Here is a 24,973-nt window from a genome sequence, read left to right as displayed (position 1 = left end):
GGACTACTTTGATGATGTCTGTATTGCCTTTCTGGACATGGACAGTATGCCGTCCATTGACTTTCAATGGAGGAACAGAAAGCTCTCGGACTAAATCTAAAATATCTTAAACTGTGTTCCGAAGATGAACGGAGGTCTTACGGGCTTGGAACGACATGAGGGTGAGTCATTAATGACATAATTTTCATTTTTGGGTGAACTAACCCTTTAAGTGGTGCACACATTTTGGATCATCTCTGTCAATTTGTAGTGCAAAAGTAAATAAAGAACTGTCTGTTTGAATAAGTATAGCGTTTACTCAAGAAACACTATGGGCCAGATTTACTAACAGCTTGCATCAGCGCGAACCCTCTGTTGGCGTTAAAAAAACTACTGTTAGGATTTACTGAAGACACGCAGAGAATTAGTGCTGAAAAGGTGTGGACAGTTATTTTTGCAGCTGACCTTATTGCATATGCATTTGTAGGAGTTTCTCTTTCTGTCACAAAATTTATGAGAGGAGAGTATTTAAATGATTCACGCAATGCGATTTACTAGTCAGTTTACTGGTATTTGCCCCATTATTTAATGCCCCAAAAAAACAGACGCTAATTTGCACTGCTCTTGGTAGACTGTGTTGGTCATTATGGAAATTATCTGGCTGTGTCTGTTCTTTAATGTGTTTATTGTTAGTAAATCACCCGCAGAATTTTCCACTCCCATCTGCGCTTTTATGGGATTGCTCTCTCATGCTAATTTGCCCTGTTTAGTAAATCTGTCTCTCTCTCTCTCTCTCTCTCTCTCTCTCTCTCTCTCTCTCTCTCTCTCTCTCTCTCTCTCTCTCTCTCTCTCTCTCTCTCGCTCTCTCTCTCTCTCTCTATATATATACAGTACATATAGGCTAATGTTTTATCTATTTAACCCTCTGAGGTCTGAGCTGTTTTCTGGGCCCTGGAGGTGTTCTGACATGCTCTGGCATTTGTGGTTATTTCTGTTACTTGTGACATTTTCATGGCTAAAGTCTAATTACACTGTATTCAGCACAAACTCTGCTACAATAATATATCAGCAGCATGTATGTAAAAGTTTGTAGTTTTGAGATAATGACATTTATGCGTGGTTTGTGAAAATACAAAAATAAATTCTCACTGAAATAAGGTCATGAAACCCATACTGATTATTTCTTCACAAGACTTTTGAAAATTGTATCACGTAGCCTAGAATATTTGCTCTAAAACTATGTGAGAATCACCCTGACTGCTCATTCAGAGAAGACAATATATTGATTTAAAAATTTTACGACGTGTTTTGTGTTAGAAAGCAATATGCGAAGGGGCGGATCACCTCATTAATATGAAAGCTTTCCACACCTGAGAAAGACAAAGAACCTCCCTAATGGCCCTATTAGGAGCTTATCAGGGCCCATCATTCTGACCAACCTTGCACAAAGAATGAGGAGATTTAAAAAAGAATGGCTTTTAAAATTGTTTGGATTTATTTACAACACAACATAATCCAAAGATACACAACAAAAAAGCACTTATTGAAGAAAGAGACCTTTGTGCCATTCCTAAAAACATTGTACATACCTTTCATTTTCTAAGGTGTTTGATTTTCACTTTACCATGTTCATGTACAGAGACATGTACTGTGAATGTTTAAGTCAGCAGGACTCAGTGGCATCTGGGCCCTGAAAAAAAAAAAAAAAAGAACATACTAATATCAAGAGAAAGGCCTGCACGATTTTGGGAATACATTTTAGATTTTTCTTGTTAAAATTGCTTTTTAAAATTCACAGAATACACACACACACTCACACAAATGTTTCCAACAACATATAATGAACACCAGGTTTGTTGTGCCTTGTAGGTATAGGCTATGCGCAGTGCTGCATAAAATAATAACAATATAGCAGCCTATATATATTTTCAAAAAGATTTCAGTAACAACTAAGCTAGAGAAAAATATATTGATTATCATGTTACTTCAAATGTTTCCATTCGTTATGATGATATGAAATGAGATAATAGTAAAAACATGAAGCCGTTTGGAGCGTTTTGCTTTTCCAAAATATGATACATTCAAACGCGATCACGATCAAAAATATGATACATTAAAACGCGATCGCGATCAAAAATATGATACATTAAAACGCGATTGCGATCAAATATAAAACATTATGGTTAGGCCTACCATATACATAGCCTATCTACGTTTGACCAGATATCCACAAACACAGTAACAGTAAACACGGGTCTAAATATTATAATATTCACCATATATCTAGCAACAGTTCAACTGCAATGTGAAATTTATGCAACAATAGCAAACTAATATGTAAGAATTACTTACCTTATCTTTCTTGTCTTCAAATATCGTTCTTCTTCTTCTGATGTAAATCCAATGTAAGCTCAGGCACGTCTTTCAAACTCGACGAAAAGTGAAGTGAAGTGTTTTGTTGTTGAGGTAATGAGGGCGATCGCGTTCCATGTGGAGATTTGCATGTGAATATCTTTTGCGCGAGTGGGCGTGGCCGAATTAAAAATAATTAGGAAGCGTTTGAGAAGCTGGAAATCTTGTTGGTTTTATACAAATTACTTAAACAGAGAATATTTGTTTTCGTTTTGAATCCGATCATTTAAAAGTACACACTTAAATGTTTATAAAGGTGTATGGCTCATAAATGTGTGACAAGTATTCGCTGAGTTTTGTTTCAGTTTATAGACGTGCTCAAGAAAAAAAAGTTCACCGCGACGGAGAGGCAGAACGCACACACTGTTTATTTTCTTTATTTTACAAAAGCACAATGTTTTGATTTGATTGGAAGTGGACACATACAAAAGTAGAAATACCACAGATTCTTTTTTTATATTTATTTTTTCTGTATGACCATAAATGACGGAGAAATTTAAGTTTATAGTGCTACAATGTGGAGAAAATCCAGCAAAACGCGCCGGCGCGTTTGTCGACCTCAGAGGGTTAAAGGGTTAGTTCACCCAAAAATGAAAATTCTTTCAGTAATTACTCACCCTAATGTTGTTCCAACCCCGTAAGACTTTCGTTCATCTTCGGAACACAAATTAAGATATTTTTGATGAAATCTGAGAGCTGGATCACTCCTCCACAGGCTTATGGACACTATAACTTGCTGGCCCAGAAAATGTATTAAAGACATCGTTAATATAGTCCAAGTGACTCCAGTGGCTCAATCTTAAGTTTATAAAGCGACGAGAATACTTTTTGTGCGCAAAAACAAACAAAAATAATGACTTTATTCCACTTTTCATTTTCTTCTCTCTGGGCCTCGAGTCTTTTCACATAGTGTTTTTGCGCAGCGCGTCTGTGTTGTACGTCACCACGCATCACACACATGACCAGCATCGCCCAATAGTGAGCCTACGTGGTGACGTGCAACACAGACGCGCTGCGCAAAAACACTACGTAAACTAACTCGAGGCACAGAGAGAGAATGAAACGAATAGTGGAATAAAGTCGTTATTTTTGTTTGTTTTTGTGCACAAAAAGTATTCTCGTCGCTTTATAAACTTAAGATTGAGCCACTGGAGTCACTTGGACTATATTAACAATGTCATTAATACATTTTCTGGGCCAGCAAGTTATAGTGTCCATAAGCCTGTGGAGGAGTGAGCCAGCTCTCAGATTTCATAAAAAATATCTTAATTTGTGTTCCGAAGATGAACGAAAGTCTTACGGGGTTGGAACAACATGAGGGTGAGTAATTACTGACAGAATTTTCATTTTTGGGTGAACTAACCCTTTAAGGAGCGGAGGAGTATGTCTTAGTCTAGCATTTGTTTTCGAGTCATAGCCAATACTGTCTTAAATAGCTTTCACTTCATCTTTTATAAAAGAGATTTTGGCCAAATGACAGAATCTCCAAAATGAGCTTGATTTTGGTATGTATACATCATACATTGAAAAGTTCCTTTTAAACTTCTTCTCTTTCTCTTTCAGTCTCTACTGGTTGCTCAGCAGCTGGCGTCGGCAGTTAGCGGAGTGATGTCCGGTGGAGCTCCGGGTCTGAACCAGCCCATTCTGATTCCCTTTAACGCTGGTGGGCATCTGGGTGGACAGCAGGGCCTGGTACTCTCTCTGCCCACTGCTGCCAACATACAGGGCCTGGTGGCCGCCGCTGCTGCTGGTGGCATCATGACACTCCCTCTACAGAATCTGCAAGGTATGAATACTTATTGATTAAATTAGTTTGATTGTTTATTTATTTATTTATTGAGAATTATATAAATAATGCTGTTTATTTAAGTCTACTTTAATTCTTTAAATTCTGGTCATCAAATGCAGATGCTGTGTTAAGTTTGAGTCTCGGGTCATATACATATACATACACATTATTATTATTATTATTATTATTATTATTATTAATAATTGATTTAGCTTTTTGTTGTTAATTTATTTATCTATTTAATCTATAAACCGAAAGAATACACACTTAAAGGGATAGTTCACCAAAAAATGATTTACTCACCCTCAAGTCACACTAGGTGTATGTGACATTCTTCTTTCAGACGAATACAATTGGAGTTATATTAAAAAATGTCCAGGCTCTTCCAAGATTTATAATGGCATTGAATGGCTGTTTCTGTTTTGAAGTCCATAAAAGTGCATCCATCCATGATAAAAGTAATACACACGGCTCCGGGGGTTAATAAAGGCCTTCTGAATCGATCTACGTCATACGCTGGAACGCCAGTCTCTTGTTAACGTGCGTACGACAGTAAGCGCAAGTTAGAGATTACAGTTTGTAAAGTTTTAAATATTGATATTTTTCTTACACATACGCGACGCTTCACTTCAGAAGGCCTTTATTAACACCCGGAGCCATGTGGAGCACTTTTATGATGGATGGTTGCACTTTTATGGACTTCAAAACAGAAACAGCCATTCACTGCCATTATACATTTTGGAAGAGCCAGGACATTTTTTAATATAACTCGGATTGTATTCGTTTGAAAGAAGAATGTCACATACACTTAGGCTAATTTTCATTTTTGGGTGAACTATCCCTTTAAATGAATACCCATATTAAAACAAGGGTTAAAAAGTACCATCAGAACCTGTGAAGTCAAATTCAATGGGGATAGCCATGAAAACGTTCTGTGGTAGACAGCATTCGGTCTTCGACAGTTTGTTGTTTTTTCATAGAAGTTGTGCCATCTCAAAGTACCATCACCCCTTCCAAACAGTACACGTTTAAGATATACCTGAGGAAAGTGCTCGGAAAGGCAGAGGACAGGAGGATCAGAGCGATATAGGCGGGGAAAGTAGTTCACATTCATTACAGGTCAGCGTTTTGCAACGAAGCGCAAAAGCACTTTAAGGCTCTTTCTTCTTTCAGTAGGAGTATTCACTATGCTTGTGTCTTCTCCTCTTTACCTCTATCTCTCCCCCTCCTCTTTCCTTCCGTCCGCACGTCCATACTTCTCCTCGGCTTTTAAACTTTAATGCACGAATGTTCTCTTTTGATCATAGTTGTAAATGGTTTTCATTTTAATGTTTAAAACATTGTCTCTTTTATACCATTAGATTGAGGGGTGGAAGGGGGAAACCGTCAGTCATAAATCTTAGATGAGGTGCCTTCTCTAATGCCTGACTAAAAAATGATAGGTTATAAATTTGAGTGCATGTAAAATAGCACGTTTTCCTTTTTCGTTCGGAGGAGGAGGCCGAAGATTAAAATAATGCACGGCAGGAAACAGGTTGTCCCGAAGAGATGGATGGACGGGATGGCTAAAATAGAGGGATGGAGAAGAAGTCTCTAATGGACACAAACATGCATAAATAACAACACGCATCAGAGCGCATCTAGGCTTTTAATAAACGCTCACATGGGCTAAATAAATATCTAAAATTTCCCAGAATTCCCTCAGTTCACGATAATGTGCCTGTGGGGCCTGCCTCACATTTCGAGGACTTTCTAAAATGGACCCCAGAAAGACGTTCTATGTTGGAGTGAATTTTAATGGTCCATTAATTGTCTATCTTAACTGGACATTTACTTTTTATGCTTGTTCAGCAAGTGAGTGTGAGAGAGTCCTTTTTCATCTGAGATTCTTTCTTTTTTTCAAATCGTCATGAACAGAGGAGTCTTAAACTAAAATATATATATATAAATATATACTGCAAAATATAGGTTTCAAAATATAATTTAAACTTGGTGTTAATAAAGTTTTAGTATTTTAGACAATAAAAAAAAAAAAAAAAAAAAAAATATATATATATATATATATATATATATATATATATATATATATATATATATATAAACAGATTTTCACCAAAAAAAGATTCATGTCGTTCAAATTTTTTACGACTTTCTTCTGTGAAACATTTTGCAAAAATGCAAGTCAGCAGGGTCCAGTGTTGTTTCTTCAAATTATCTTCTTTTATGTTAGGCCAAAGAAATAAAGTCATACAGGACTGGTGATTTCATTTTTGAGTGAACTTTCCCTTGAAGTACGTGCACTCAAATTGTGAACAGTGACATTGTGTTTATCTGTGGTGCAAATGCAAACAGAAAAGTCCCCATCCTAAAAAAATGCCCAGTGATAAACTAGTGTGACTTATTCTGACTAGGCCTCTCAGTTTTAGAATCAGAACCTGGGGGATTCTCTAAGGGCGTAGTGTCACGGGTGCCGTGTGACATTAAATGATTTGACTGTGTCTGCTCTCCCTACAGCCAGTCACACTGTCCCACAATCCCACAATCCTATCGCATCATCCCCCCTACCCCCCATTGATGGAGAGCTGCTGGCACAGCGCTTCTGCCAGACAGTCTTAGTTGAGCGGTGAGCTCAGCCCGCCAGGCCTGATTAATCACAACCTGCAGAGATCTAGACCTCAAGCACCAAAAAAGACACATAGATCAGTGTACTTGTGTAGCATGTTCTTATTAACTCTGGATCAAACACTCGTCTCTGTTAAAGGAAGATTAAGCAGACAGGCCACTTTCATATGTTTTAATAAGTCACACTAATGAGGAGCAAATAAGATCTAATAGATCATGTCAGGGTGAGAATTCAATTAAAATGTGTGAGGTCAAAAAAGAGTAAGAAGTCATTTATGATGGATGCATTGTGTCTATCAGAGCAAGATACCAATTATTTACGCATTATTGCATAAATGGAAGGAAGATAATAAAGTCCTGATGACATCACCATCAGTACAGTTACACATTCCTAAATAGGGATGGGAGTTGTAAAAAATGGTAACACTTTACAACAAGGTTCCTTTTTAACATTAGTTAACTACATTATTTAACATGAACTAACAATGAAAAATGCATCTAAAGCATTTATTAATCTTAGATAAATGTTAATTTTAACTAGAGGTGGGCATAGATTAATTTTTTTAATCTAGATTAATCTAGATTAATTTTGAAATTAATCTAGATTAATCTAGATTAAAATGGCTCATTTGAATTCTGCCGAAGGCATTCACAATATGTGTGCTACCCAAATAATGACTATAAAAGTAAGTCTTTGAGAACGGGTTTCTCAAGCCAGGTGGCGCATTAGACCAGGGGCTCATCTCCTGTTTCCAAAATGCATCACAAACTGCTTGAGAAAGCTGTTCTACTCATAGACTGTAAAAAGTTACTACTGTACTGTTACCATCCGTAGGCAACATTAGGTAGGCCTATGTTATTATCAACTACTATAGGCTATCAATTAGGGATGGGCGATATGGCCTAAAATCCATATTGTGATATACATTGCAGCCTCTTGCGATAACGATATTATAATAAAACCATTTCAGAACAGGTTACACAGACCCTGCTAAACAACTGCTAAATGTTTTTTTTTTTTTTTTTAAGGGTGCATGTAGTTTTGAGAACATATATTGTGCAAAACTGTAAGTATACAACATAATTTTGCAGATAAATAAAATTTAAGTACACTAGCTGCAGAGACTTAAGTAGGTCTAATGTTTATTATGGCTTGGAGCTTATGAAACCCCAAATTTAAAATTAGAATATTCTAACTGATGTCTTTTCAGCTAAAAAGAAACACAACAACGATTCTTTAAATCGGGCGCAGACAGAGATTATGTTCTACACCACTCAGATATATTGGGAATAATACGCGCGCGCTGGTATTCAGTGATATGTTTCATTTTGAATTTGAGGTGGTAGAACGGATTAGTCGTGTGTTAACTTACCGAACTGTTACACCACACAGTCTACGTCGGACGGCTTAAATCCGAACCAAGTCCAAATAATGAATGTTGCACCGATCTTTTACACCAGCTTTCACTTTCAGCCGTGTTTAGTTAAGATGACGACGAATATGATGCGTTGCAGCCGGGTGTAACGTTACCTCGCGGCCGCGGATAGATTGCGTCATCATAGCTTGTGTAGCTTGAGCCAGCTCCCAACCCAACTTGGAGAATAGATTAACGGCGATATTTTTTTTATCGCGCGATAAGAGTCTCGCTGCGTTAACGCCGATAACGGCCCACCACTAATTTTAACCTTTACTAATTATTTACTACTACATTATTAAAATTAAAAGTTTTTCTGTTCATATTATTTAATGAACCTGGGCTAAGGTGAACTAACAATGAACAGTTGATTTTTTTATTAACTAACATTTAACAAAAGGTTAATAAATACTGTAAGTTGTTAATTGAGCCTCATTGGAAAGTGTTGCATAAAGGATTCAATGATTCCAGTTCTAATTCTTCTATTAACAATTGTGTAATTAGGAAATACATATTTGACAGACATAAGTTTGATGTATTTATTAGTTTACTTATTTGGCTATTTATCAGGGTCAATGCAACAGAATTAGCCATTTTCATCTGTTGTCTTGGACAGAATGTTATAGTCACCCTAAAAACGAAAAATAACATTGAAACTACAAAATTGTTAAAATTGTGTAATGAAAAATATATTCAAACTGTTTCTGCCAAAGGTGTGTACACAGACTTTTCACACTTTTTAGAGGTGGTAAAATAATTGACCTTATCTACAGGGTGGGCCATTTATATGGATACACCGTAATAACATGGGAATGGTTGGTGATATTAAAGTCCTGTTTGTGGCACATTAGTATATGTGAGGGGGCAAACTCCTCAAGATGGGTGGTGACCATGGTGGCCATTTAGAAGTCGGCCATCTTGGATACAACTTTTGTTTTTTCAATAGGAAGAGGGCCATGTGACACATCAAACTTATTGGTAATGTCTCAAGAAAAACAATGGTGTGCTTGGTTTCAACGTAACTTTATTCGTTCATGAGTTATTTACAAGTTTCTGACCACTTATAAAATGTGTTCAATGTGCTGCCCATTGTGTTGGATTGTCAATGCTCTCAATATTCAATGTTCTCCCACTCTTCACACACTGATAGCAACACCGCAGGAGAAATGCCAGCACAGGCATCCAGTATCCGTAGTTTCAGGTGCTGCACATCTCGTATCTTCACACCATAGACAATTGCCTTCAGATGACCCCAAAGATAAAAGTCTAAGGGGGTCAGATTGGGAGACCTTGGGGGCCATTCAGTGTGTGAAGAGTGGGAGAACAGGGTTGCATTGACAATCCAACACAATGGGCAGCACATTGAACACATTTTATAAGTGGTCAGAAACTTGTAAATAACTCATGAACGAATAAAGTTACGTTAAAACCAAGCACACCATTGTTTTTCTTGTGACATTACCAATAAGTTTGATGTGTCACATGGCCCTCTTCCTATTGAAAAAACAAAAGTTGTATCCAAGATGGCCGACTTCTAAATGGCCACCATGGTCACCACCCATCTTGAGGAGTTTGCCCCCTCACATATACTAAAGTGCCACAAACAGGACTTTAATATCACCAACCATTCCTATGTTATTACGGTGTATCCATATAAATGGCCCACCCTGTATATATTAAATAACAATACTAAACATTTGTATTAATTTCATAAATGACTACTTTAGAATTAGTGTTTTTGATTCATTAAAAACAACTGACTCGTTATTTGCATTCGTTACAGTATTATTTTTAAAAACTGGAACTCTGAATAAGATCGTCATTGTAAACATTGGCTTCTTGAACACTCTTCTTGTCTGCCATTGGTCTGGCAAACATATGGCCCCACCCACTTTTTATTTAAAGCTAAGGTAGGCAATTTCAGAGAGGCTAGCATTAGCAAGTTAGCTTTGAAAGCATAATATTCCACCCTCCCTTCAGAGCGCTCTCCAAAGCCACGCCTCCTCCAGAAGACATGAATGCACAGAACAGAGTTTACAAAGACGAGAACCTCATGTCTCAAAGCACATAACATTACAATAATAATGAATGTAAACAACAGAGCTCTTACTTGTACCACCAGACTGCTGCAGATTCATTTCAGCATTGATAGTGTTGACATAAAAATGCATAAATACGAGTCTGAGGATGTGAACAGCTCCGGGTAGAAGGTCACTGGTTGCCATGAGTGAGCAGGGTGCGCTGAGGTTTAGAAATACATATGTTGACAGGCAGAGGACATATCATTGCATTTGGACCTAATGCTATGATTGGACGAACATTGTTTGGTCCTGAGACTTCCACAGAAGATACATGTTCATGTTTTAAAATTTAGACCACTTCCATTATTGATTGCTATCAGGATGCAAAGAGAGTTGCCACCAGTATAACAAAGTATTTAGTTTACTTATAGTTGTCATATTAAATTGTGTACTTCTAGTTGTCAAACTTCTAATTGTGCATATTAAGATGGGATAAGAGATTTTAAAGGTTTCTTCATCCAAATATTAAAATCCTCGTGTCATAAAATAAGATATTTTCAGAAATGTCTGTTTTTGCACATACAATGGAAGTCATAATTTTTGTTTGGTTTGTAAGGAAAAAGGGGGACTAAATTAAGATTTTCACTTTTGGGTGAACTAACCATTTAACATGTAACGTGTAAAAAACATTACTTTTAAGGGAACAGTACTTGTATAGACGGTACAGCCACTTATGACACCATACCGCTCACCTTTTCCAAATTAGGAGATAGCCGCCTCACTGTCCGTCCACGTGAGCGTGCGGAGCAGAAGGCTCAGCGGTGCGTCTCTCCACTGATGAATGGTCGTCACAGCGATGGGGCAGCTTTATGAAGTTCGGCACGGTCGTCTAAATAAAAGCCTGCGCTTGCGTTACTCCGCACTCATTTTAAACCCTGGCGCCGCTGTAGCTTGTTATTTTGTCAGGAAGATTAATGTCTGGACATGTCAAGTAAAGAAAGTGAATTCCCTCTTGAACACTGTGTGTACGATTCCAGCTGTAACTTGAATAGAATAAGAATAAGCCTCATGTTTGTTTGTCCATCAGACTGTAAACATGGTGTTAGGAATAGAATTAATCATTTATATTTCAAGTGATTTATTGATGATTTTTTTCAAGAATTCAACTTAATAGGTGAAACTAATATATTATATAGACTCATTACATGCAAAGTGAGATATTTCAAGCCTTTATTTGTTATAATTTTTATGATTATGGCTTACAGCTTATGAAACCCACGAAATCAAAATCCCAGAAAATTAGAATATTACATGAAATCACACAGTAATTACACAGTGATACCATGGTCATTGAACCAGGTTTTGGTTCTTTTGGCAGTGTGGGCAGGTGCAAATCCTGCTGGAAAATGAAGGAAGCATGAAGTGCTCTCAAAATGTCCTGGTAGATGGCTGCGTTGACTCTGGATTTAATAAAGCACAGTGGACCAAAGTCCTCTTTTCTGATGAGAGCAAATTTTGCATCTCATTTGGAAACCAAGGTCCCAGAATCTGGAGGAAGAATGGAGAGGCACACAATCCAAGATGCTTGAAGTCCAGTGTGAAGTTTCCACAGTCTGTGTTGGTTTGGGGAGCCATGTCATCGGCTGGTGTTGGTCCACTGTGCTGTCCACTCAACGCAGCCGTCTACCAGGACATTTCCAGAGCACTTCATGCTTCCTTCAGCAGACAAGCTTTATGGAGATGCTGACTTCATTTTCCAGCAGGATTTGCACCTGCCCACACTGCCAAAAGAACCAAAACCTGGTTCAATGACCATGGTATCGCTGTGTAATTACTGTGTGATTTCATGTAATATTCTAATTTTCTGGGATTTTGATTTTGTGGGTTTCATAAGCTGTAAGCCATAATCATCAAAATGATAACAAATAAAGGCTTGAAATATCTCACTTTGCATGTAATGAGTCTATATAATATATTAGTTTCACCTGTTAAGTTGAATTCTTGAAATAAATCAACTTTTTGATGATATTCTAATTTTATGACCAGCACCTGTATATATGAGGTAGGGTGGTGTTTCAAAAAACATGTAAAAATCTGAAAAGTCTGTTTGTTTGGCACTGTGACATTTCTTCATGTCACAAATAACATCGTTTGATTTCATTTGACTTGATGTGAGACTTAATGATATGATTTCGCTGTTTTGAAAATTACAAATCCCTCTGTTGTACATTCCTTCCATATTCTGTCTCATAACAAACCAAATGACAGAATGTGCTTCTCCTTACATCAAAGCGTCTTTCAATAAGCTGCGGAACGAAAATAACATCTACGTGGTTGCTCATCAGCTCAGAAAGCCTCAAAACAGGCCTCTCGCAAAAAAAAAACATAAGGATAACCCTCAGATCATGAAATAACTCTTATTATTCATAGTCTTTTCATGACCTATGAAAAAGCTTTTTGGAAACATCCTTGTAATACGGCATATTTTCCCTAAAGAGATGTAAGGCAAATGAAAGATCAGTGCTACATTGTCAGCCTACTTTGAGTTAATGCAGAACAAATGTATACTCTGTCTCTTTCATATTCATATTGTAAGCTGCCTGATCGGTGCACATCAGAACCTGCAGCGTAGCGTGTAGGGGGAGTGTGGGGGGGTTCTGGGAAGGAATAGTGCGCGTGTTCCCTTTGCAGGAAACATAAAACGGCACTCAGGGATGAGGAGTAATTGCCTGAGTCTCTCCACGCTCGTAGGCTAATGAGGAACCATGTTGGCTCTAATCACAACACTGCTCCTCTGTCTCAATGAAAGAGCAGTTGTAGTCTCACAGGAATCGCTCGCCTGTCAGACCGGGGCATCGCTGTAGACTGAGTACTGACACAGACGGGGGAACTTGAAGCTGCTAACTCACTTAGGTTAGCTAAAAGTAGCCAAGTCAAAGAGAAACTTGAAGCCTGAAGGGTGATAAAGTTGAACACAGGAACAAGACAATAGAAAGCTCATAATTTGCTAGCGACATGTTTGTAACTAAAATAACAAGAACCGTTACTCTTGCCATATTTAAAAAAAAAATACTGCAAGTAAAAGTTCATTTAAGAGACTTTCGTTTCCAGTCAATACTTGCTAAAGGAAAGTTATCTGCTACTGCAAATGATACCTCTCTAGAGAACATGGGTTTACAAAAAAAGATAAATCTCAAAAAAATTGTCTATTTATGACCCTTGAAGACACTAGCTCCTTAAAATGCTTGTTGTTAGTGAGCTGTCCGTGGTGCTGAACTGAACATGTTTACTTAATGGTGCTGTGTAGACATGAAAACACTGATATTAGTAGCCAAGTCAAAGAGAAACTTGAAGCCTGAAGGGTGATAAAGTTGAACACAGGAAAAAGACAATAGAAAGCTCATAATTTGTTAGCGACAAGTTTGTGAGTAAAATAACAAGAACTGTTACTCTTGGCGTATTTAAAAAAAATACTACAAGTGAAAGTTCATTTAAGAGACTTTTGTTTTGTGTCAATACTTGCTAAAGGAAAGTTATCTGCTACTGCAAATTATACCTCTCTAGAGAACATGGGTTTACAACTCTGACAAGATGATAAAATATATTTAAAAAAAAAATTGTCTATTTATGACCCTTGAAGACACTAGCTCCTTAAAATGCTTGTTATGAGTGCACTGTCCGTGGTGCTGAACTGAACATGTTTAATTAATGGTACTGTGTAGACATGAAAACAATGAAAAAAAAAAAAAATAGCCGGTCCATGGAGTTCACCCTATTTTGGACCCTAAACATGGATTTAATATTTAAAAAAAACAGTATCTTTTCTCTCTCTCTCTCTCTCTCTCTCTCTCTCTCTCTCTCTCTCTCTCTCTCTCTCTCTCTCTCTCTCTCTCTCTCTCTCTCTCTCTCTCTCTCTCTCTCTCTCTCTCTCACACACACTCTCTGCCTGCATCTTTTGGTTTAACTTTAAAGTACTGTATTCCCAGCATGTCTTCCACATTGTCCTTTAATGTTTTAAGTTTGAGGCAGTTGTAAGACAACTTATAAGGATAGAGTCATATTAAATAAGAGTGATAAAATTGCTGCCGCCCTCATACATTTCAAAGCTAATGTGACTAGAAATGCACCAGAAGCACCTGCACACAGACTTGCTGTGGTAATTTGATTGATTTGTTGTGACAGCAGCCAAATAATTGAGAGTGAGAGGTGGTGTGTGTGTGTGTGTGTGTGTTTTAGGGGGGTTGCACCACATGTTCTCCTAGACAATCCAGGAAGAGTCAAAGATTCTCATGTGCCATTGGGTATTGTTCAGTTTTCTTTTCTTTCCCACTGAGTGTGATGCCGTGTGACTGCATATGACAGTGGCATAGCTACAAAAATAACACAAATCGTATTGTACACATACACACACAGTGAGGTTGGCCCACACATATTCAGGCATTCAAACAGAAAGCACCTCACGTCACAAACAATAAACATCATTGTACAAGTATAAACACATTTTACCACATCACACTCAAATGAAGTATCCGCACACTCACAAGAAATGTTTTTTTGCTTTTGCGTGTGCTTTCTTGGCAGAATGACTTTAAAGACATCATGTCATTTAGCGGGACAGGTAACAAAGGGTAAAACATTAGCTAAGCAAGGCCTCAAAATGAATTTACATAAAACGGCGTCATTCTTTCATATTTCTACCTGTCCTGACCTTTTAAAGTTACTTTTTTGATTTGGAATTTAAATATATATTTTATTTTTGATCTGTATTTATATATGAAGTACATTATCGTTCGAAAGTTTGGGGTCAGTATTTTTTTTTTTTATACATTCAGTAATAATTCAGTATTCATTTAATATATTCAGCAAGGATGCAATGAATTGATCAAAAGGGGCTGTACAAATTTACTGTCAATGTTACAAAAGATTTCTATCTTAAATAAATGCTGTTCATTTGAACTTACTACTCATCATGGTTTCCAGCACAACTGTTTTCAGCATTAATAGTAATAATAAGAAGAAACGTTTCCAAATGTCACCAAATTAGAATGATTTCTGAAAGACCATGTGATTCTAATGTCTACAGTTATGGCTGCTGAAAATTCAGCTATGCCATCACATTTATTATTAATAATAAAACAGTTATTTCAAAGGGTAATAATATTTCACAATATAACTGTTTGTAGTCAAACAATATTACTGTTTTTGATCAAATAAATGAAGCCTTAATGAAGAGTATTCTTTCAAAAACATGATTTTTTTTTTACCAATTTGAGTGTTTAGAGAGTTATCCTAAAAATATGTATTTTTTATTATTTAGATCCATTTACACAAACCATTTACATTACACCAATTTTTCCAAACTGTTCTTTTATCTTTTAGGTTCAGTTAAGAAGTGGCTCACAATGTCTGTTCAGATTTTGGCGTCAAAACTGATGATTTCATTTTGATTTCCTCACCTTGTTGGTTTTAATCCGCTGCTTTTGATCACATTGAATGTTACAAAATAAGACCTAGCTACATCAATTGTGCGTGTGAAACATTAAGGGCGCGGAGTGTCCTTCGGGTGTCATATAAAATCGAGCTGTTAATGTTTGACATATTGGTGGCGTTTGTCATCTTGAAATGGCTTCACCAGCTGCCTGTCCTGCCACATACTGTTCTGTCCTGCATGACTGGTGGCATTGTCACTCTGTTTAAACTGTGAAAAGAGGAAAAAATCCCCCTCCTCAGAGAGAGAAGGGCAAGAGAAATGGAGGGGGGATGTGAAGGAAGATTGGAAAAGACAATAATAATGGTAATCGGATATGGCTTTGTCCGTTTCGATCGAGGAGGCCACATTGCTTTGGCCCTCCTGTGGTAAAACTGAAAGAGACACACACATATACTCCATATAAGCCAAGAGCCGGGACCCACATATACAGTATGCCTCTGTGATTCTGCTGGGATTTAGCTTTCCTCCACTCATCCATGTTCGATACATATTTTATGGTAATTGCATCAGTCTACAAATAATTGGGAAGTGCCAGTAATGTTTTTTAAAGGAGTGAACTGGCAGTTTTCTCTCCTGATGAAGAACTGGTGCAGGGAGGCCTGAAATAACTTAAGCCTCTCAAACTGGCATTAAATTAAACCTATCGTTTAGTGCGCGTTCACCGCGCCTCCTCCTAACCCCCTCCCAAACCGCGGAGACTACAGATCCTCGGAGGAAGAACATCTGAAGCAAAGCCACATGTTTGTGCTGGCGGAGTCCAGCTCTGAGCCCATGCTCACTCAGATATGTAATGAAAGAGTAGGAGGATGTTGGAGTAAGGGATATACATACATGCATACTACAAACTGCTTAGGACACACTAGACATGGGATAAAAAAGCTATTAAAGTAATGATGGAGAAGGAAATATTGGAATGGGAAGATTATTGTTGAGTGTCTTATCCAAAGAGGAAGTCTAAACTAGATTTATATGTGTTTGCCTCTTCAAAAGTTGCTGCCGTGATGCTAATGTGTGAATGGTTGTCAGGATGGTTGATTATGTTCCTTCAAATTGTATGTCTCATGTAACATGTGTGTTTGTTTCATTGTGTTCTGTTTCTGGTTTGTCTAGTTAGTTTCTCTGGTTGTTAATCGGTTCCCACTTCTGTTCCGTTTTATCCTTGAAATAGTTCACCCATTTACTCATCATTATCATTTACTCACCCTCAAGTTGTTCTAAACTGGTTTGATTTTCTTTCTTCTGCTGAACATAAAAGAAGATATTTTGAAAAATGTTGGTAACCAAACAGTTGATGGGCCCCATTGACCTATGATATACTATGGAAAAAATAATACTATGGAAGCCATTGTCAATCGGTAACCATCAATCGTCTGGTTACCGACATTCTTCAAAATATCTTTTGTGTTAATTTTTGGGTGAGCTATCCCTTTAAGCCCCTGCTCAGTTCTTTGTCTGTTATCGTCAATAGCTAGCCTGGCTAACGTCAGACCTCTTTCTCATTGAGACGTGGTCTGGGAACCACATGTTCATTTTCTCGTATTTGAGGCGTGGTTTACGAATGCCCAGAGCCGTTTATTGGACGCTACGAATGTCTATCAAATGCGCCTGTACGTAGCTCAAAGCCAATCGTTTCAATCATACCAGATGACGTGTGTAGAGCGGCAGAAATTCGACAAGGAAGAAGACGAAATAAACTTGCGTTCTAAACTACTTAGAACACTATCTAAGGCTGCATCGAAAGGTAACTTTGCGTCTGCTGCCATGTTGGATCCATAGATATAAACAAACTGCTTCGGTGTGTCGCATAGACGTCGTCATTGTCTTGCTGCTCCCTCCCCGTTCTGTGATTGGTCCCCTCGCTGAGGCGAAAATCTGGTCCATGGTATCCAGGCTGCTTAGCAGCGAGAATAAAATCGCGCTGCGCTCAAGGCAGCATGGGGAAACCCAGGCTAGTCAATAGCTATGTTTCCGTCCAAAGTTGTGAATTAAACTTACTCGCAAATTTGGAATAATGGAATAATTTGGAAACATCCATCCATCCATCCATGTGTATTTCCACCGTCAATTTTGCTTTAAAGTTTTTTCTAAACTTTTAAAATGTCTTTTGCCCCCTGAATATGATATAATTCAACAGAATATTTGTATTGTGCGTCATTTCCAATCAAGCTGTAATTTTGTCACATTTGGCAAAACTTGCGAAATATTATTTAATTTTGTGTAAAGGAGTTTGCCATTTTATTCCATTTTATTTTTTACCACTGTCATTTCCACCAAAGAAAAGCAATAAAATACATAATATGTGATTTGGTGGGAATGACACTGTGGTGGAAATTGTAATGAAAAAAAAATGGACAGAATTCTACTGGACTGTATGTGTATGTACTGTTGGACACAGTACATTGTTAGACAAATTGCATAATTTTTTTTTATTTATTATACAATTAAATTTGTATGTATAAAAAATTTACTGAATTGAACTGCTAAAATATGTAATGGTAAATGGTAAATGGACTGCATTTATATAGCGCTTTCACAGACCTATGGCCACCTATGGCCATATTTACATATAGCCTCACATTTACCCATTCACTCACTCATTCACACACCGGAATGAAATATATATATATATATATATATATATATATATATATATATATATATATGTAACTAAATATATATTTCATTATTACAGTACAGTTCCTAAAACTTGTGGTTATTGATATACGTCCCAGTTTCTTTTAATAAAAAAAAAGTTTGAAGACAGGCAGCTTTGCAATAATTAAAAATATTGTGCACCTGTATCTGGGGGCTTCGATTAGTGTTGGACAAGAGGGACCTTTGTGTCAAACAAGTGGTTAATAGCACATCTCTCTTAAACGATTTATGCACTGAAGTCTAATACTTAGGGTTTGATAAACCGGTTAGGACTGGTTCTGAAGCCAACGTTTAACTGCTTAAAGCGTAGTCATTCAGCACAGCGGTACTGTATTCCTGTTGTAATTTTCAGTACCTTGTCCCCTATCTTATTAAAATCTTTACATAGACTTCTGAGACACCTTTCACAGGCTTTCTGTTGTCAAGCTCTGGAAATGGAAATTGATTAGTGATTTACATGGTCAGTGAGGGGAGCATGAACTGACGAAACATTGTAAATGAAATATTAGAGTCAGTGCAAGCAGAAGGCAAAGAGAGAGATGGTAATCTGTGGGGACTGTTATTCCTGTCTGGGAGAACCGGGTAGCGTTTTTACATTTATCTGGGTTCTGCATGACTCGTAATGCTAATGGTAATTTCATGGGAGTGAAACGGAATGAAAATAGGGTTATCACACTCCACTGACAATGTGCGATTGTGCTCTGTCACAGGACCTCGTAAACCATATTTCATTCTTTTGTGAGTGTGTTTGTGTGTGTGGAGTGCATGTGTGTATAATATGACTTATGGCTGAAACTCCCCTGCAATTTACTGTAAGAACTCAAGGTTTTGGCAGAAACAATTAGACTAGAGCGAGAACAAAATGCGTTTGAATGAGGAGATAATTTGTTGCGACCTATACACCTCGTGCGAGTAAATGGTATTCTATGCAAAAATATGATAATTAGTCTTCTTAATGGATGAAAACAAAGAATGTTTGGGGCTTTTGAGCGGCACGCATTGCTTTTATTTCAGTTTAACTGAAAAAAAAAACACACTTTAAAGCTGAATTTACCCTCTGCAAAAAGTCAAGTTTGGCAGTGTTACAGCACCCCGGGAAGTTTTAAAGAAAGCCCAAAAAAATGCGTAGGTGTTCAAATGAATTTTGCTCTGGCCACTTACGGCTTAAAAGAAGAAACGTTTCGTCGATAAAGTACAGTGAAATCTCCAAATGAAAACAAGTGTATTGAATGTCCAAAACGATCAATAGCAACCTCGCAGCTTATCATTGCCAACTTACAACGGAATCAATAAAAACCAACACAAATCTAGCTTCGTCATTACGCCTGTGCCGTTCAATCAATATCTAAAGAATCAGCCTATCAATACACATCACCCAGCGTTTTAGTACAAGTGCTATAACTTTCTTTTCCTCTTTTGCTTAAGCTGCTTCTGGTATATTAACAATTCAATCCATATAAACCCCGGCAAACGCATTTTAATAAGGATCACCGTTCAAGCCGATAGTGAGTGACACATGATAAGTGTTTCATTTGTCATTTCATATCAGATGAAAAGCCTAAATACGAGAGGGTCTAGAATTTGACCCTTCGGTCGGGTGAAGGTCTGTATCTCAGATAACGTGGCTCGCCCTCCTCTCTCGGAAACACAAGATGCTGTGGTGATTTCTGACGCGGCAGATGGTGCTGAAACCAAGCCTTTTTGGAAGCGGCAGACGGGCTAAAAGCTATCTGCGGTTTCTAATTGCCATCTCAGGGCCTAATTACCTTAATTAATAGATGTGCTTTCTGGGGAAGGGCTTCAGATTCAAGGGTCTTCTGTAAGTGTTAAGGGGCCCTAAAAGGCCCCAGAGGAAGGCAGGGTGGAGTGTAATGGTCCCTCAGGGCTCCTTGCTGAAAACACAGCAGGCGCATCAGAGTTGGATCATGTGGCTGGTAAGTAGACCACAGACGCGAGAGAAGAGGAGATATCGTCACATTAAACTCCTACATCTTTCACAAACAGGGCTGAGTGTCGGACACCGCTGGAAGAGGAGAGGAGGGGGACGAGGGCAAAGAGACACACCGAATGTGTCATTTTGCCCTTAAAATATGGAACTTTTCATCCACTCAATGCCCGTTGCTTTCCTTTTTTCTCTGTTGTTCAGTGACATTGTCATTTTTCATTTAATTCTGCTTTATCTGTTTATTCTCTGTATGCCCCACAGCAGTTAAAATCATAATAGAGTGTATTTGGTTTTATTATTACAGAATTTTATTTCATTTTATTATCCTACAGACATAGTGTTTTAGAATTTCCATGAAATTTAATAATACTTAAAATTACAGCAACAATAATCACCGCAATAATGATCCAGTCTCTTAAACATTTGCCTATTTAAATCCAAACAGCGACTTATTTAAAAAAAAACTTTTTTGGCCATGCAGTGTATAATGATGAAATATATTTGATATATGGAATATTATTATATTTATATCATATATTTATATGATATATGAACTATATTGATATATAGATGAAATAAGTATTTTTTACTCATTTATAAGGCCACCCAGAGTAAGTGATTTTTGCACTTCGTGTGGTTCGTGTGGTTTCAGTTTCTAAATGTTTTCATAAATGTAGACTAAAATTTAGAACGAAAGTTATTGATGTATCATGATTTGTTCACGAAAACGTTCGTACGCAGATTTCACGTACAAATCCGTGCGTACGCACACTTATTGAATGAGACCCAGTGAAACCAAACATGATCGTGACAGCACCATATTAGCGCATGGTAGTACTTTATTTGTAAGGGTGTAAGGTATCTTCATCTGCTTTATCATATTATTTTCTCTCAAAAAAGGTCCTTTAACATTATTTCCATAATTACTTTTTTATTTTATTATGAAACTTTTGTGAAAGTTTTAATCAGATCTTTCATTTAATGAAATATGACTAACTTTATTTTCATATGTAAAATTCTCATTTGAGATATTTAATATTATGATAATAATGTACTTTTTTAAAAATCATCTTCTCAGAGAAAATGATGACCTTCACTGACAAAAAGTCCAACAGAGCTGCATCAACGTAATGTGTTCACAGCCTTTGTGCATTACAGTATTTCATCATGATAAATCTCCTCTCTATGAACCCTATGTGTGATATTAGCCATGGCAAGTTCTATTTGCTTTCCCAGCCTGGGCAGTTAATGTTAAAAAAGAAACAATGTCCATCGGCTAATAGGAAATCCGCTCTGCTACCACACATCCCAGACCATATTTCTTTCTTCTCCTTCTCTCCTTGTTACCCTTTCCCTCCATCTTTTTTTTCTGCTACGTTTTCCACCCTCTTCTTCTTCCTCCTCCTCCTCCTTCCCATCACGCCTGTTGTCGGTGTCCTGCACGAGCCGGAGATGCGCGCGTGTACGTCTGGGCCGCATACATTTGCTCTGATGATGTATTGTCCTGCTGAGGAGTTTCATTTACTGTGGCTGGCCTCTGCTGAACCTGTTGCTAGTCACTGAGCACGATAAGCGCATAAGTAGCACGCCACTTCATTCATCATGTATCGCTCAGACCGCTCAAATACCTCATAGGCCATGCAGGAGAGAAACTACTAAACCGGCAGAAAGGATCACGGTGCTTGTCTCAAAAAGCTGAGGTCGTATTAAATGCCATATGCTTGTTTTTTTTTCCCCAAAGAACTGTGCAAGGAAGTCTGCTGTTTAAAATGTTGTTGCAAAACTGTTTGCGAGCTCATAAAAGGGTTCAGTGTATGTCAGGGACGCTCGTCGCAACCAAAATAAAAGGACAACGCACACAAATTTGTACGTATTTGATATTCCGGGATAATTCGCGTTTCGAATCAGTGGGTGACTTTTCTACTTGCGTTTTTCTAGCCGTATTGGAATTTATTAAAGTGCATTAGGAATCACAAGCGGTGTCATGTCACTTAGAGCTCTACGTTTCAACAGACCGGCTGCCCGCGGGCACAGCGCTCCTCTCCCCTTCGTTCTGTTGAACGCAATAGCGCTTACATGCTCCGCGAGACGAGCAAAAGGAATAATTAAAGAGGTGAATGATATTGGGAGAAGGATTTAGGGCAAATCCTATTGTTTAAAGCCGTTTCGTTCCATTGAAACTTCTTTTTCCTTTACACACTTTCTCAGAGCCCTGGTTCACACCCGAATTGGTTTTTCAGATACATGCGTACACATTCCGTCTTGTTTTTCAAAGGCTAAAGCAAAGCACGATGCAGGCAGCCAACAACAAAGACCTTATGATGTACGCACATTGTCTTTAAATCACTTCATTTCGACACCGCTGCCTGCGCAGCCTTGCGCTTATCAACATCAGGAATACAGCTGAGGGCAGAACAACAATGATGTATATAAAAAAATGCTTTTTTAATAGCAGGTAGAACTGGAGTGTAATCCTCAAATAGGTCTTTGCTGAAAACATGTCTTCGTTTTGAATATGGAAGGAATTGCTATCGGAATCCGACTTTAAATGAGGCTGTAATATGATGTGGATAGGCCAATTCTGTGCTGTCGTCCACCTATCCTCGCTTTAAAAGTGCCCCCTCGATCCCCTCCTCATGCTTTTACTGTCAGTCAAAGAGCACTCTTTCTCGCTGGCGCATCAGGGCCCGGCGGTATTGATTTTTCCACCCACTGAAACCACCTCGTGAGCATAAATTTTGCATTAGACACTAAGGGGAAAGGGGCGGGGGGGGGGGTGGGGGGGGTGGGGGGGGTGGGGGGGGACCTCGGGAACTGGGCGCATGGGACAGCCAAGCCAGACAGGCCAAAGAGACAGACAGAGATGGTGAGCACAGGTAATGTTAGTGAGTTAAAGTAGCTGGTGATGAGCTGGCCCTTATAAAAAAAAAAAAGAAGTGCACTTTAGCAGAAATACTTGTGGAAATAATATAGTTTAAAAGAATATACTTTAGTGTGAACTGAATGTAATGTTTTTGGACACTTAACTGCATGTTAATTGCAGTTATATGAAAATGTATTATACATTTAATTTATATTGAATAATATATTTTTTACATTATAACTTAAGAGTACTTTTTCAACACAATTAAGTAGGACTTAAGTACATCTTTAAGTGTAATTTCATAATTACTTCTATTGTCTTTGAAATATGGTTAAAGTGTGCTGCAGAATGTTCTGACAAGCATTTATGGTAAATTAAAATATACTTTAATGTCATTTCTACTGAAATTGTATGTCATCTGTTTAAATGTGTTTTAAATTACGCATTCATAATGATTCGGTTGCAATGTACTACTAAAATATATTAGCTTTGTGTAATGTTGAATAACACGCTGCACTTACAATTATAATCAAGCATGAATTTTAGTATGTTAGTCAACACATCAAAACAAGTGTACTTTAAAGCATGTCAAAAGATTAAAACAAAATGATTTAAAATGTACTTAAAAGTATAACTTTTAATGTGACATTATTACAAAGTGAACTTTTTAAAAGTGCATTTAAGAAACATAGTCATGAATGTGTATTTTTAAGTACACTTGAGTGTTATTTCGTTAATATTATATTATCTGCAAAAACAGTTTTTGGTTACTTTGTTTGGTGTACTTGATACAGTGTAATTATACAGTTAGTAATATATTATGGTTATAATATTAATTAACAACATGTACTTAGGCTTAGGAGTAGGGTTTGGATTAAAGTTAGCTGCATGTAATTATGCATAATTTACTGTTTTTACTACAGTAAGTACATGTAATATATGTAACAAGGACAGTAAAATAAAGTGCTAACCAGTTTTCTTTTTTAAATATTATTTAAAGATTTATATTACACTACAAGTGCACATTCAATTCAATTAAGCACAATTCTTTTTCACAAGGTGATGTAGGAATATTATCACTGAACACCCAGTTTTACTCAGAAATTAAATACAAGTAAAAAGGTTGCAAATAGGTTTCTTATAGAAGAAAGAATACAAAACAAAAAGTTTTAATTTCAATATTTCCGGCCAAAAAACATTCAAAGAACATTTTGTGGCTCAGTCAAATGTTGTTGTTTTTTTTCTTTCTTTTTTTAATCAGAAAACCACTTTTACACCTTGTTCTCTCTGGAAGACAGCCCAGAATTCCTTTAAATCCCCAGCAGAGCCCATAGCAGTAACACACTTTGATCAGACATGCATGTCAGACGAGGGGCTTTGTGGTCTGATCCTAACACGCTGTCCACTTCAGTGCTATAAACACTCAAGGCCCTCTCACTTGCAGTCTAACCTCTCTGCCTTTAAGCATTGTCTGATCCCAATCCAAATCACTGCTAGGGAATCATTTAATAATGTCTGAGCCCCACTGTAAGCAATGGAGGTGCCATCTGCTAAAGGCGGTACTGATATTTTATATTTTTACTCATTTAGTCCAACACTGACCTTTTTTCTGCTAGTAAGTAAGCTTTTGTGTTTTATAGTGCAAATGCATTCCAGACAGATTTTTTTTTTTTTTCTGGAATCAATTTTTTTTTCCGCTATCATTCAGTCTTTAAAGGTGCTTTTAAACCATTCAAGCACTATAAGATACAAAAGAGAGCTAAATTCAGTACTGGTGCGCT

At 37.5% G+C, this 24,973-nt stretch overlaps 1 protein-coding gene across 1 annotated transcript in view; it reads left to right on the top strand.

Annotated features, from left to right (window-relative positions):
- Positions 1 to 24,973, top strand: part of pou6f2 (POU class 6 homeobox 2) — a 115,546-nt gene that overhangs the window by 35,314 nt on the left and 55,259 nt on the right. The window contains exon 3 of the mRNA XM_081352606.1: positions 3,955 to 4,177. Within this exon, the coding sequence (XP_081208732.1) occupies positions 3,955 to 4,177 (223 nt within the window). The remainder of the gene's footprint in view (positions 1 to 3,954; positions 4,178 to 24,973) is intronic.

This window comes from Scardinius erythrophthalmus, assembly GCF_964197995.2.
Source record: "Scardinius erythrophthalmus genome assembly, chromosome: 22".
NCBI classification, from domain to species: domain Eukaryota; kingdom Metazoa; phylum Chordata; class Actinopteri; order Cypriniformes; family Leuciscidae; genus Scardinius; species Scardinius erythrophthalmus.
This window is presented reverse-complemented; position numbering and strand designations above follow the sequence as displayed.